General features: G+C 41.1%; 1 protein-coding gene across 2 annotated transcripts; it reads left to right on the top strand.

Annotated features, from left to right (window-relative positions):
* Window positions 1-12,656: 12,656 nt before the first annotated feature.
* Window positions 12,657-15,794, top strand: plvapb (plasmalemma vesicle associated protein b). 2 transcript variants are annotated; one of them, XM_060940571.1, is made up of 5 exons: window positions 12,657-13,166; window positions 13,333-13,402; window positions 13,503-14,146; window positions 14,420-14,551; window positions 15,011-15,794. In XM_060940571.1, exons 1-5 carry the CDS (start codon window positions 12,780-12,782, stop codon window positions 15,017-15,019), a joined length of 1,242 nt encoding a protein of 413 aa, XP_060796554.1. In that variant the 5' UTR covers window positions 12,657-12,779; the 3' UTR covers window positions 15,020-15,794. The 2 variants fall into 2 exon arrangements, with proteins under 2 accessions (XP_060796554.1, XP_060796553.1); XM_060940570.1 differs by having other exon boundaries at window positions 13,333-13,405.
* The last annotated feature ends 262 nt before the right edge of the window (window positions 15,795-16,056 follow it).

Here is a 16,056-nt window from a genome sequence, read left to right as displayed (position 1 = left end):
TCAACAAAACAGACTTCATGTTAAAACTATAATGAATTTTCTGGTTTCACAGTTATACTTTGTGACTCTATAGGACACAGTTATAGAAGTGAGTTATTTACAATCACGCTATTGGTGATCACCCAAATGAGGATAGGTTCCCTTTTGAGTCTGGTTCTTCTCAAGGTTTCTTCCTCATGTCGTCTGAGGGAGTTTTTCCTTGCCACCGTTGCCACAGGCTTGCTCACTGGGGATAAATTAGGGATAAAATTAGCTCATGTTTAAAGTCTTTAATTCTCTGTAAAGCTGCTTTGCAACAATGTCTATTGTTAAAAGCGCTATTAAAATAACACTGACTTAAATATCACGCCTGCTAATAAACACTCTTCCTGCACTTAGATCCCTCTACTGCCGTCTATCTTGTAGTGTCCTGATCCCCAGATCTTTAACCCAGCCATATATAAAAAGTTGTTCACCTCCATGCTCTTCCAGGTTTTCATCTATTTGTCCGTGTAGAACGATGTCTGCAGCGTCAGGTAGTTTGAGATGTCAGGGAACTCAACGGATGGATAATTTTCCAACTCGTAGGAAAAATCCTTCTTTGTTAGTGTGTAAGGATCTAATTCCATTGAGTGGTTTCTATATCCATTTCTTTTGAGTGTACTTGGTGTACAAGCAAACTTGCTTGTTTGCTGTACGCAAACATGGCAATAAGTTCTTGTGTTAATAGACCAGACCCCACTCTTGGATCATTAACCCCTTTTGAGTGAGAATGACCTGCATGCATTGTTTGGCTTCTGGCACATCCATACAGTTTTAAATGCAAAACCTACAATTAAAGACAGTTTGTTTTTATTTCACTTATTTAATTTCTGGGCTTCCATCTATAACCCTGATTCCAAAAAAGTTGGGACAAAGTACAAATTGTAAATAAAAACGGAATGCAATAATTTACAAATCTCAAAAACTGATATTGTTTTCACAATAGAACATAGACAACATATCAAATGTCGAAAGTGAGACATTTTGAAATTTCATGCCAAATATTGGCTCATTTGAAATTTCATGACAGCAACACATCTCAAAAAAGTTGGGACAGGGGCAATAAGAGGCTGGAAAAGTTAAAGGTACAAAAAAGGAACAGCTGGAGGACCAAATTGCAGCTCATTAGGTCAATTGGCAATAGGTCATTAACATTACTGGGTATAAAAAGAGCATCTTGGAGTGGCAGCGGCTCTCAGAAGTAAAGATGGGAAGAGGATCACCAATCCCCCTAATTCTGCGCCGACAAATAGTGGAGCAATATCAGAAAGGAGTTCGACAGTGTAAAATTGCAAAGAGTTTGAACATATCATCATCTACAGTGCATAATATCATCAAAAGATTCAGAGAATCTGGAAGAATCTCTGTGCGTAAGGGTCAAGGCCGGAAAACCATACTGGGTGCCCGTGATCTTCGGGCCCTTAGACGGCACTGCATCACATACAAGCATGCTTCTGTACTGGAAATCACAAAATGGGCTCAGGAATATTTCCAGAGGACATTATCTGTGAACACAATTCACCGTGCTATCCGCCGTTGCCAGCTAAAACTCTATAGTTCAAAGAAGAAGCCGTATCTAAACATGATCCAGAAGTGCAGGCGTCTTCTCTGGGCCAAGGCTCATTTAAAATGGACTGTGGCAAAGTGGAAAACTGTTCTGTGGTCAGACGAATCAAAATTTGAAGTTCTTTATGGAAATCAGGGACGCTGTGTCATTCGGACTAAAGAGGAGAAGGACGACCCAAGTTGTTATCAGCGCTCAGTTCAGAAGCCTGCATCTCTGATGGTATGGGGTTGCATTAGTGCGTGTGGCATGGGCAGCTTACACATCTGGAAAGACACCATCAATGCTGAAAGGTATATCCAGGTTCTAGAGCAACATATGCTCCCGTCCAGACGACGTCTCTTTCAGGGAAGACCTTGCATTTTCCAACATGACAATGCCAAACCACATACTGCATCAATTACAGCATCATGGCTGCGTAGAAGAAGGGTCCGGGTACTGAACTGGCCAGCCTGCAGTCCAGATCTTTCACCCATAGAAAACATTTGGCACATCATAAAACGGAAGATACAGTACGACAAAAAAGACCTAAGACAGTTGAGCAACTAGAATACTACATTAGACAAGAATGGGTTAACATTCCTATCCCTAAACTTGAGCAACTTGTCTCCTCAGTCCCCAGACGTTTACAGACTGTTGTAAAGAGAAAAGGGGATGTCTCACAGTGGTAAACATGGCCTTGTCCCAACTTTTTTGAGATGTTGTTGTCATGAAATTTAAAATCACCTAATTTTTCTCTTTAAATGATACATTTTCTCAGCTTAAACATTTGATATGTCATCTATGTTCTATTCTGAATAAAATATGGAATTTTGAAACTTCCACATCATTGCATTCCGTTTTTATTTACAATTTGTACTTTGTCCCAACTTTTTTGGAATCGGGGTTGTATAACAGGGAGTGATGTTGCATCCCATTAATACACGACAATAGATTATTAGATTCTAATAGAATAGATGAGCCAAAATAATTGAGGATCTTTTTTTAATGGGCCCCGACTTGTTACAAGTATGAATAGGTGGGCCCCAAAGCAGAAAAGGTTGAGAACCCCTGCTCTACATTATCCTTCCAGAATAAAGTATGGTCAATGAGGACCATTTAAAATTATCAACCTTGTCTAAACAAGTGTTGTTGACTTTGACCTCAAACTTTTCAATGGTAGCAATTCTGTAGTACGTGCCAACTAGTATGATCTTAATTTTATCCAAATTGAGTATCAGGAAGTTGGCATAAAGACACCCCATGGCATTATTTAAATCAGCAGTAAGGTGAGACTGAATTGGCAGCAAAATAAATTGGAGTATCATCAGAATAAAGCTCAACACTACATCCACAAACTATCTGGGGCAAGTCATTTATATAAATGATAAATAATAGTGGGCCTAAAACACTACCCTGGGGAACCCCAAAAGATATTGACTGGGGTCCTGATACCATCTCATTAATACAAACACTTTGAACACACCTAGTTATAGTGATATAGGATCTAAACTACTGGATGGAAGAGCGATTTAGGCTGAGAAATGATAACTTATGAAGCATGATATGGTCTAAAGTATCAAAAGCCTGACTTAAGTCGAGGAATATCAGTCTAGTTAGCAGTCTCTTATCAGTGTTCTCTGGCAGAGTGTTTGTTACATGAGTGAGGGAGGCAAGATAATATAGGATGTTGTGGATGAAAGACAGACTGGAAAGGAGAAAGAAGTTTGTTTTCCTGTAAGTCGTTATAGAGCATACGGTGGACAGCATGTTCAAGTATTTTTGAAAAATTAGAAAGCACTGAAATTGAATTTGAAGGGTCTACCTTGGAGCCATCTTTGTGGACTGGGGTAACATATTAATATTATTAGTAGTAGTAGTAGTAGTGGTGGTGGCGGCATGGTGGTTAGTACTGTCGCCTCACAGCAAGAAGGTTCTGGGTTCGAGCCCAGGGGCCTTTCTGTGTGGAGTTTGCATGTTGTCCCCGTGTCTGTGTGGGTTTCTTCCAAGTGCTCCGATTTCCCCCACAGTCCAAAGACATGCAGGTTAGCCTAATTGGTGGCTCTGAATTGACCGTAGGTGTGAATGGTTGTTGATCTCTGTGTCTCAGCCCTGCGATGACCTGGCGACTTGTCCAGGGTGTATCCTGTCTCTTGCCCATAGTCAGCTGGGATAGGCTCCAGCTTGCCTGTGACCCTGCACAGGATAAGCGGTTACGGATAATGGATGGATGAAGCTCCAAACCTGTTGACTGGCTCTCACTTTAATCTTGAAAATCACAGTTTTAAACACAGATTTCTTTTCCTGCATCTGAAAATTAAAACCTGATCGTGTCTTATTTGTTTTGGTGTAAGTGGTAACAGTTCTTATGATCTTTACACAACATAAAATGAATGCATATGAAAAAGCCTGATGAAACAATTCTCCTTCAACCTTGTTGCACTTTAATCAAAGAGCTCATAACAATACTTCTAGTTCATTTCTGTCATACTTATTCATTCCCATTCAACATTTACCCACTCAACACAAGGAGTCCATTTCTGTCCATCATTTTAATCGTCTCTCATGTTGTTTGCTGCATTTGTTCTAACAAATCGTTTTGAGGTTACTCGCAGGTAAACGCCAACTCAGCTTTGAAGCTGTATCCTGCCATTAAAACCTGATGTGCACAGTTCACAAAATAATTGTCGGAAGAGTTTTATTGGATGTGTTAATCTCGGCTGTAATTTCCTTTCCTTAAGCCAGTAATTAAAACATCTGTAACCTCCTTATTTCTCAGAAACAGTACGCCAGCCCAAATTCAACTCCCAGCTTTTGCATACATTCCCAGAAAGGGATCTGCGCGTTTGCCCTTCTGTGATTGTGTGCAATATAATGTGACCTGTTCCCATCAATGCTTAGTACACAATGGTGTGTTTGTGCTGTAATACTGAAACAATGTCAACAAAGCCATTTAACCCAGCTGTTGGACCTATTAATGTACCTTATTATTGGTTTGGCAAAAACAATGTCCGTTTTGCTAAGTGTATAGGCCTCATGTGTGTCAAATGTGTGTCGGTTCATTTTTCATTGATATATATAGGTTCATTAACTTCTCAAACCAAAAATAAAATGTCTTTTGAGTTTAAAACAAAACACCTTTATAGTTGCAGTAATGTTACCAATGCTCAATTTACATAAGATTAGTTAACTATTAAAAAATATATAGTGGTGCATCAGGCAATTTAAAAATGTTGGCTCCCCTTTCAAAAGAAACGAGTTCCAGTTTTCATGCAGACTTTCAAAGCCAAAACAACTAATACCAGAAATGAACAATTTATAAATCTTTCATTGGTCAATCTTCCTGTTTATGTTAAAATTGATCTGTTAACTGTTAGGACCCTTTATTACTTTCTGCCCTTTTTAAAAAAGGTTCCTCATAAATTGTGCTTTCCTCTGAGGACACATTGGCGTGGAGACAATAGACTGCAGGAAAACCCCTGGCTTTCGTTAATTTCCCTTTTCACACCCGTCCTGGACAGGAGATTGGGCTCTGAACGTCATCGCTACAAACAAGAACACAGAGGATCAAACGTGCCTACTAGTGCCTCCTGCACAGCTGGGAATATTTGTTATTCATTCTATTAAAAAAAAAAAAAGCTGACAGGTCACTATTGTTGTCCTTCTTGTCCCACCAATAGTTGCAGCAGCAGCACAGGAAGCTGAATTTTCGATGGCTTATTTTGAACTCTCATGTTTATATGTAACTTTTGATCAAGGAAGAGATAGAGGGAGGTTTGGATGTTGTCACTAACTCGCGAGTTGCTTTTCCTGTGCAACATAATGACTTGACTGGTCAAAGTTTATGGTTTGGGAGGAAAAGGTCAGAAGATGGAAATAAATCGGAAGAATGAGTAAAAACAGTGGGGACACACACACACACTTGTTATAAATATATAGTGGAATAAATAAGGATTTCTTTAAAAAATGAACAGTTGATCATTTATATTAAGGCTTTATATCAAAATGTATGCTGAGGTTTGTTTAATAAGAAAAAAATCACAATTATATTATAGTTAATCGTGTATATATATTTTTTTCTTTTATGTAACACTTGAAGCTTGATATAAGTTTTAAGAGGCACAGCACTTTGCATAAGATGAAGGTCTAAACTGATTTGGTTGCAGATCTGCAGTTTTTCATCTCTCATCTCTCTCATTATCTCTAGCTGCTTTATCCTGTTCTACAGGGTCGCAGGCAAGCTGGAGCCTATCCCAGCTGACTATGGGTGAAAGGCGGGGTACACCCTGGACAAGTCGCCAGGTCATCACAGGGCTGACACATAGACACAGACAACCATTCACACTCACATTCACACCTACGCTCAATTTAGAGTCACCAGTTAACCTAACCTGCATGTCTTTGGACTGTGGGGGAAACCGGAGCACCCGGAGGGGACCCACGCGGACACGGTAAGAACATGCAAACTCTGCACAGAAAGGCCCTCGCTGGCCACGGGGCTCGAACCCGGACCTTCTTGCTGTGAGGCGACAGCGCTAACCACTACACCACTGTGCCGCCCGAGCTGCAGTTTAAAATGGAAAATAATGCAAAAGCTTTCTGTGAGGCGGCACGGTGGTGTAGTGGTTAGCGCTGTCGCCTCACAGCAAGAAGGTCCTGGGTTCGAGCCCCGGGGCCGGTGAGGGCCTTCCTGTGTGGAGTTTGCATGTTCTCCCCGTGTCCGCGTGGGTTTCCTCCGGGTGCTCCGGTTTCCCCCACAGTCCAAAGACATGCAGGTTAGGTTAACTGGTGACTCTAAAATTGACCATAGGTGTGAATGTGAGTGTGAATGCTTGTCTGTGTCTATGTGTCAGCCCTGTGATGACCTGGCGACTTGTCCAGGGCGTACCCCGCCTTTCGCCCGTAGTCAGCTGGGATAGGCTCCAGCTTGCCTGCGACCCTGTAGAAGGATAAAGCGGCTAGAGATAATGAGATGAGCTTTCTGTGAGAGATGGTAGGAACGGATCACGGCATTTGCTGACAGAAAAAGAAACGTGTAATTGCATGTCAAGCATGTATACAGCTGTTCTATTTTTTCCACGTCAGTATTAGTGCAGTTGAGATTGTTATCTTTGTTCATTTTTGTACAAGCCAGGGCTACACAATAGTGCAAAATAACAAGCTTAACTCTGGCCTAATCAATGAATAAACAGGAAAACCTTTCTCAAACTGAAGAAATAAACCAAAGAAGCCTTGGTGGGGCAATTTAAGGAGGAATTCCCTATCCGGGTAGGTTGGACATGCATTAGTGTGATGGAAAGACACTAATGCATGTCCACACAAAGGAAAATAAAAGAGCAATTTTCAATGATTTTACAAGATGATACCAAGATCTTTGCAGCATGCCTTTAATAAGGAATGAAACACAATGGGGTGTGTTATAGGAAAATACACTGTAAAAAATATGATTTGTTGTTTTAGCTTTAAAAAAAAAAAATTAGTAACCACACTGTCAGAAACAGGGATACAGTAGGAGTCCATTTCTGTCCCCCAAGGTACAGTCTACACTAATGTACCCCCTAGGGCTCATTATTGGACTTTAAGGTAACTATGTGTACCATTTTAGGGTCAAAAAGGTACATATACACTATATTGCCAAAAGTATTTGCTCACCTGCCTTGACTCACATATGAGCTTAAGTGACATCCCATTCCTAATCCATAGGGTTCAATATGACGTCGGTCCACCCTTTGCAGCTAGAACAGCTTCAACTCTTCTGGGAAGGCTGTCCACAAGGCTTAGGAGTGTGTTTATGGGAATTTTTGACCATTCTTCCAGAAGCGCATTCGTGAGGTCACACACTGATGTTGGACGAGAAGGCCTGGCTCTCAGTCTCCGCTCTAATTCATCCCAAAGGTGTTCTATCGGGTTGAGGTCAGGACTCTGTGCAGGCCAGTCAAGTTCATCCACACCAGACTCTGTCATCCATGTCTTTATGGATCTTGCTTTGTGCACTGGTGCAGAGTCATGTTGGAAGAGGAAGGGGCCAGCTCCAAACTGTAAAAACAGTCTGCATGCCTAGGTGCTTGATTTTATACACCTGTGGCCATGGAAGTGATTGGAACACCTGATTCCGATAATTTGGATGGGTGAGCAAATACTTTTGGCAATATAGTGTATGTTCCCAATCAGTATATAAATGGTAAAAATAAGTACTTTAGAGGGTCCTGTCCCAGTGACAAGGTGGTGTACTGCTAAAGGTACAATAATGTACTTTGTTTTCTGAGAGTGCAGGCTGCCGTAAAATTTTTAATTCATATACAGTAGTAGGTTAAACTGATTGCCTAATTTAAACTTACTATATGAGTTTCAGCCTGCAAGTTGGCCTAGTGGTTAGCATGTCCACCTCTCGACCAGGAGATTATGAGTTCTACTTGCGGTCGGGTCATGCCAAAGACCATCGTAAAAATGGTACCTACCATCTGGCAAGGTACGCTGCAATACTGATGTGAGTAGGGAAGTCAAACTCTCGTGATTACCAGAGGACTAGCCACTGTAACCTTAGCTGTATGGACCCTTTTCACGTGACGTCACGACAAACGCGGCCACCATTTTGGACATGTACTACCAGTAGTTTACCACAGCCAACATTGAGGAACGGCAGCAAAGAAAGTGTTTATTTTCAGTAAGACTTCCATCATGCCACTATATTGTTGTGCACCTGGATGTAGTAACCATCAACAAACAAGGCAAGGGTTATCATTTTATCGGATCCCGGTAGATGCTGACCGACGGAGAAGATGGATAGCGGCATACCAACGCTTGTGTAGTGACCACTTTGTTGGAGGTAAGACGAATAAAATTAGTCAGAAAAGGCATTACATTGCTGTTAACATTCCATTCTAGTTTACTGTAATTATGACCTGGCAGCTATTTACACCGGATCCAGTGTAAATAGCTGCCGGAGCCAACGTCCGAGCTTGCCGGAGCTCGCCCCGGCCGGCCGCGAACTAGCGTGCCCCGGCCGGCCACGGCGAGCTCCGGCAAGCTCAGACATTGGCTCCGGCAGCTATTTACACTGGATCCGGTGTAAATAGCTGCCAGATCATAATTACAGTAAACTAGTAAATACAGTTTTCTGCATCTCGCTCCTTTTTCTTTTATGTTTGTCGCCTTCCTCGCATTCAAACCGATTCGAGCCGAAGTCCACTACATGTCCAAAATGGCGGTCGCGTTTACGAAGGTCACGTGACTGAAAAGGGTCTATAGGTGAGAGGCTGAGGGCTATGGAAACAGAGATCGGCATCGCACCCATACGCCTTAAAGAGCGGGTTAGTACTGGGACATGAGACTGCCTGGGAAGACCACGTTCTAGCATGAGAGGGACTTTAACTTGATATGAGTTTCAATGAGCTCATATAAAATTTTAAAGGCAGCCCAGTTACTCTATTTTTAAGTTAAAACAACAAATCATTTTTTACAGTGTAATCAACAAATTTAATCATTTTCTGACCCATTTTATTCCTTTTATACCACAGCAATTTGCCAATGATTACATTCTTTATTGATTAAAGAATGACATGTTGTACATTTTATCCATTTATAGTTACTTTTAAAGTGCATATTCTGGACCAATTTCGTTTTTTTTTTATATGAAAGTCTGTCCCTTTACACACTCATCCAGAAGGGTAATTTTTTGCACAAGGCCATCTGTCTCATCTCATCTCATTATCTCTAGCCGCTTTATCCTTCTACAGGGTCGCAGGCAAGCTGGAGCCTATCCCAGCTGACTACGGGTGAAAGGCGGGGTACACCCTGGACAAGTCGCCAGGTCATCACAGGGCTGATACATAGACACAGACAACCATTCACACTCACATTCACACCTACGGTCAATTTAGAGTCACCAGTTAGCCTAACCTGCATGTCTTTGGACTGTGGGGGAAACCGGAGCACCCGGAGGAAACCCACACGGACACGGGGAGAACATGCAAACTCTGCACAGAAAGGCCCTCGCTGGCCACGGGGCTCGAACCCGGACCTTCTTGCTGTGAGGCAACAGCGCTAACCACTACACCACCGTGCCGCCCGGCCATCTGTCTACAGCAGAAAAAAATTAAATAAAAAAACCCATCTGGAAAAATCCCAAGGGAGTCTGGAGCCAGATTCGTGACATTACCTGCGGAAGCGCCAGCAGGCTGCGCGAGCTTGCACAGTTTCAGTGCACAGCCTGTGTAGACCAAGCGCTCCCATTTCTCTCTCATTGTCCAGTTTTTTGGAAAACGATGAGTACTAATCCCATCAAGATTGGTGTTGCTACACCCTCCTACGATACGTCTGTTAACCATTTTAATAATTACGCGATAAGGTTGAAGAAATTTGCAGAAAACCACCAGGTCGTTTTCTCATAAACAAACCAGCGCTGATGTAGGATTCAGAAGGAGGCATCCCGCACGTGATGCCACAAAAATCAATGTTTCCCGGGAAATCCAAATGCCAAGTTTTTTCAGAGGCGGACCAATTTGCCTCAAATGGCTTGATTTCAACTGAATTTTTCTAGTATTGTGCAAGGTAAAAAAAATTGCACAAAATGCAAAATGTGACAAATATTTGGCCAAAGTTTAATATAAAATAGGAGAATTACATTGATCTTGCTCCTGAATTTAGCCGTGATATGCACTTTAATGTTGTGGAAAGCCTGCAAACGCATTAGCTCCTATAATCACTTAAATTAGAACAGCTATAAACAGTCAGTTTCCTCACCAGTCTCTCTTTTTTCTCTCTTGCAAATATAACTCCATGTTAAGCAGGAACCACAAAGCCCTCCACATCAAAAATGTTAAGTTGCTACAAAAGACTGTCACTTGAGACTCCTTCCTATATTGCAAATCCTCATACAAACTTCACCATCTCAACAATTAATCCGTTTATGTGGCATATACACCATGCAAGTTCCTGGGTTAGTTGTTACTATAGGAGCAATAATATCATTAATAATCGAACGAGTGCATTATTAGTGCATTTGGAACTACTGTCCCAGTCATGGCGTTATAGAAAATTTATCAACACCTTCTGACCAATCAGATTTGAGAGTTCAACTATGCTGTTGTCCAAGGATCTGTGCATTTAGACCCTAAAGCAGGTGCAAGGATCTAAGCTGCAAGGAACAGGCATGGATCATCGTCAACCTCGTCGAGGCAGAAGCAAAAGAGAAAAGGCATTCAAGCGCCTCTGTGAAGGGAACATCCAAAAATGTGAAGAAATGAGGAGATGCTGGAGCTGATGCCCCTGCATTCACAGCTCCTCACATTGGGAAGGGAGACTGATGGCTTGTCTGAAAACACTGGACTGTGCAGGTCATACTGAACTCTCTGGGTTTCCCCGTCCTAAAAGAGTTAAATTCCTAGAAGAGGTGTCTACGCCTCAGTAAACAAACTCAGGTGTTCGTGGTTTTAAGAACCAAACTTATCTTGCTTGCATGAGATATTCTGTAATGTGATTAAGAATGTACAAGCTACTGCACAAAAATGTACCTGACATTGCAGATATGAAAGTTGCAAATCTTTGCATTTATGTGTAGCCAATTAGATCTTGATATTATAATTTTGCTTGGCTGTTTTAACTCTAAAAGATGTCAGTAAACCCCAATTAAAGAATGGGTTAGGATGCTTCGACCTTAGGTCTTATAATCCGCATTATATAGAATCCTTTTGACTGGCAGTTTATCTGTCAATCTCAGATATTATGCTTAGTATATCACAGATTTACTGTTGATAGAAGTGCATATTGTAGCTACTTTCAATTCATTTTCATTATTATTTCAGATCAATTTGTACTCAAACATTATACGCTGGGCGGCACGGTGGTGTAGTGGTTAGCGCTGTCGCCTCACAGCAAGAAGGTCCTGGGTTCGAGCCCCGTGGCCGGCGAGGGCCTTTCTGTGTGGAGTTTGCATGTTCTCCCCGTGTCCGCGTGGGTTTCCTCCGGGTGCTCCGGTTTCCCCCACAGTCCAAAGACATGCAGGTTAGGTTAACTGGTGACTCTAAATTGAGCGTAGGTGTGAATGTGAGTGTGAATGGTTGTCTGTGTCTATGTGTCAGCCCTGTGATGACCTGGCGACTTGTCCAGGGTGTACCCCGCCTTTCGCCCGTAGTCAGCTGGGATAGGCTCCAGCTTGCCTGCGACCCTGTAGAAGGATAAAGCGGCTAGAGATAATGAGATGAGATGAGATGAGACATTATACGCCAAGACTTTTATACTTTTAATAAACCGAAGCCCTTTGGTGCTCCATTAAAAGACAAAGCCAAGTTTTTGAGTCAATTACTTGATCTGAAGACTTCACTGAAATCCAAGACCCCATGAACATCCCTTCGACACATCTCTGCACTGAGGTAAGAGCATATTTCCTGTTCTAGTGTAACTCTTTAAGGGACTGTTTCTTGTGCCTCGGTTGAGCATAGGTTACCTTTACACAGAAAGGTTTATCTGGTTCTACTCCTAAATAAGTTACAACCAAGACTAATGCTGTGGTAGAAAACATATTAAATCCTTACATTAATGGTATTGAGCAGACACTCTTATCCAGAGTGTCATACAACATACCCAGAGTAGTCTGGGGAGCAGTTGGGGGTTAGGTGCCTTACTCAAGGGCACTTCAACCATTTCTGCTGGTCTAGGGACTTGAACCAGTGACCTTTCGGTCCCAAAGCTGCTTCTCTAACCTTTAGGCCATGGCTTCCCCCTTGGTCAAAATCATAATATCTATCAATATAATTCAGGGGTTGTCCAAGTAAAGCACAGGACGATGGAAATAAATCCAGAGCCATAAATATGTAGGGGTCAGAGGAGAACCCTATCCTAGAGGACCTAAAATTCCTAATTCCTATGGGTGTCCATGATATGTTTACCAAGTTGTGATCATGTCCAGATTGTGTAGCCGAACTAGTTAAGTCATACGCTGTGATAATGAAACATGGTGAATAAGTAAGCTGCACTGCTCTGCATATCTCCCCAGCACAGTGTGAAGTACAGATAACCACTCGGAGGAGGGTCAGGAAAGAGCTACCCTACAGGATGTGGACTCCAGCATATATAAACACTGCAGCGATGCAAAACCAGGTAGTAGTATTTACATGGCGCAAATGTAACTAGCAAGCATTTGCTCAGGCTTCAACTTCATAGTGATATTTAGAGACATCAACGATTCTTCTTGGCTGATAAACATTTTCTGGCAGAGATGTACAACAACAATTACACCCGGCCCAAGGTGGCACTGAAGGCTCAGGACATTCGCAAATCGAAAGGAAAAAGCTGTGGGTATTATCTACGGCTCATCTTCTTCTTCTCTTCACTGATACAATCTCTGATCATCGTGAGCCTGGTGCTCTTCTTAGTGTACGGACAGCCAGAGAAGAGCACTGATGAGAAAAGGGTGGAGGAGCTGGAGCAGAGTTTCAACAAGTTCACGATAGACAACACCAAGCTGCAGAAGGAGAAAGCCAACCTCACTGCCCTGCTCAAGACGAAGACGACGGAGAAGGGTGCAGCCGATAAAAAAGTGGTGAAACTTACAGCAGAGCTGGATGCTGCCAAAGGAAATAACACAAAACTTGTCCAAGCACTAGTATGTTTTCATTTATTTTTGGCTTACAGTAGAAAATGTCTTGACATACTGCAAGTGTTGTACATTTTAGGAATGTTTAATTACCACTGCAGAAGCAGAAGAATGAGATAGAATTAATTGAATTTGGGTGGTCATTAAAATCTGTTTGCTTTTTTTTTAATCACAGGCTAGTTGTAATACAAATAAGATGGTTCTAACTCGGAATATATCCCCATGTCCAGCAAGCAGTACTACAGGTGGTAGGTTTTGACTGCTAATTACAATTCTATTGAATTAAGATTATATTGTGGGCTCTAGTTAAAGTTGTATCTGAAACCCTAACCCTTCACTTTCCAGAACACAGAACCTTGCAGACTATCCTGGAGCAGCAGATGTCTCTGTATGAAATTCTTAAGACCAATTTCAGTCAAACGGTGCAAAACTTAAAGCACGACTTGGACAGTGCAATAAAAGATAAAAATAAAAATGAGATGGCTATGCTAAAACTGAAACAAGAGAAGAATGACCTGACTTCTGAGCTACAACTTTACCAAAAGAAGTGCAAGGAAGACTTTGTGATGTCACTGCAGGGCATCCAGAATGTCACGACTGCCTTCCTCACCAAGATCGACAACCTCTTCCCTGACACCTTTACTTTCCAACTTACTTGTTCAAAGCAACAAGAACAAATGCAGAAGATCCACGCAAACTGCACAAACCTTTCCCGGCAAATAGAAGACAAGTTCCAGAACTACTTGAATTCAGTTGGTGACAAAGTCTCAGCCCTTCAGGCACAAAGCAGCCGGCTGGACGTTGAAAACAGACGCCTAACTTCTGAAATTCAGAAGTGCAATCAGGACCATGCTGAGGAAGTTGAGAAGTGCACAAAGCTTCTTCAGGAGGCTCAGCAAGTGCAGGACAGAAAGGTGGAGCCACTACTGGTCGCCCAGAAAAAACTGATGCAGGAAAATCAAATACTGCAAGCTAGATGTTTACCAAAGGTAATAAAACCTTGAGCACTAAAGAAAAGATGCAGTAGTATCTTTTCTGCTAGCAACTTTTTGCAGGTCTTTCTTCTGTCGTTACGCTGTAGTAGGCCTTAGACACAAAGTAAAGCATCTAAAACTACACCACAGGTCCAGCTATCATAACTTTATTAGACTTTTCAAATGAGCTAAAAGATTTCTCAGGCATATTTCCTTTTTTAGTCATCTTGCTGAGATGAATGTCACACTCACCAAAAACTTAGCAAATTATCATCGCTTGTTTCACAGCCCCCTATGCCAAAACCGAATGGACTGCAACCTCACATGACATTTGGACAGCAGAGTCGGACTGGACAGATGAGCATCCCTGCATCAAACACTGCGGTCCAAACCAAACCAGGCAGCAGTCAATCACCAAAGGTACATGGCTACAGGTTTACGGGTTCTCTTCTTCTTCTTCTCTATAATTTATAAAACAAAGCACTAAATGGCCCCCTCTGTCTTGACTCACCCATAGCAGAAACATTTCTGACACATAAATGCTAAATAAGCATCTATTTTTGGTCAATTACAACATTTTTAAATCATTTTTTAATTATTAGTCTTGGATGATATTCAGCATCTGCTGAACAAGTGCCCGAATAAGTTGTTGCTATAGAAACATTAACATATTAGAACAACCACATTAATGTAACTTGAGTTACAGCCAGAGTTACTATTAGAGCTGTTCTGTTACAGAAAATGACTTTATATATGCTGTATATAACATAATAGTATGGCAATTCACTGCCTTATTGAGATTTAAGGGCTTGAATTGTGCAGAATAATCAAAATGTATATGCAATTTGTCCTCATGTCTTTTTTTTATCTCTTGCTCAGGTCAGGTGATGAGTGATGAGCAAGGAACGAGGAGCGAGTGATGAACGAGGAACTGATCTCCAGTTCAGTCTCAGAAGAATGGCTCAAAAAGTGTGATTTTGAGGTTCTAACTTTCATGAGCTGAAGCTGAACTGTAAAAGTATTTGAATTGTTTGCATTAATAATACTGTGACAGTATTAATCCGTTGTAAATACTCAGTTGTACATGAATCTATTGTCAGTTTTTAAACAATTGTATGTCAAGCATGAAGGTGACTATTTTGTGAAAACAATAAAATTATTATTATTATTTTTTTTTTTAATGTACAGAGTCTCTCAGGGAAGTGTGAAAATGGCCATGACTACTTTTCAAATCAGGCCAAATAAACTTCACTGTGAACTTTACAACAAGAATGTTAAGTTAATTGCAAGCTTTATTTGTCAGTTTAATAATTACTTGTGTTAACAATACAAGGCAAGCTTATTGTTTAGCTCTACATATCCTGCAAAGGTTGGGGTAAAAGCAATCCAAACAGGAGCCAATTACACATGTTGCACTGTACATATTTTCTTGATATTCAAATATTTAAATTTGTGTTTTACTGTATTTGTTTTAAGCATATAATACAGTGTGTTCATCTTCGATCTTTCTTGCTTATTTTTTAAACAATGTGACTTTGTAAATACTATTGAGTACAGTCTGTAAAATTATAATCACATTTATTTTATTTCAGAATCATAAAAATATTTGTCTGATTTTGATTTGTCAGTGACTTACAACTCGATAAAATATTATATAATTTTTTCTGTGCTTGTTATATTTCCCATATATTCACTTCACTTAACTGCACACCTAATACTTGGAGTAATTTTCTAAAACAATTTTTAATTTACATCCCGAATTCATGACATGCAGTCGTGTCTCATGTCTCACCAGGAAATACAAGCATTAAAGACCAAGGTTCTATGCAGCAATTATATGTGCATACAGAAAATATTCACCCTGTAGTGATTATTTCTCTTTTTGCTGTACTGCAGTTTAAGTACATCAGAATGGGATTTTTCTG

The sequence above is a fragment of the Neoarius graeffei genome, chromosome 15 (assembly GCF_027579695.1).
Source record: "Neoarius graeffei isolate fNeoGra1 chromosome 15, fNeoGra1.pri, whole genome shotgun sequence".
Taxonomy (NCBI): domain Eukaryota; kingdom Metazoa; phylum Chordata; class Actinopteri; order Siluriformes; family Ariidae; genus Neoarius; species Neoarius graeffei.
The sequence above is the reverse complement of the archived record's forward strand: the minus strand, read 5'-3'. Positions and strand labels throughout refer to the sequence as shown.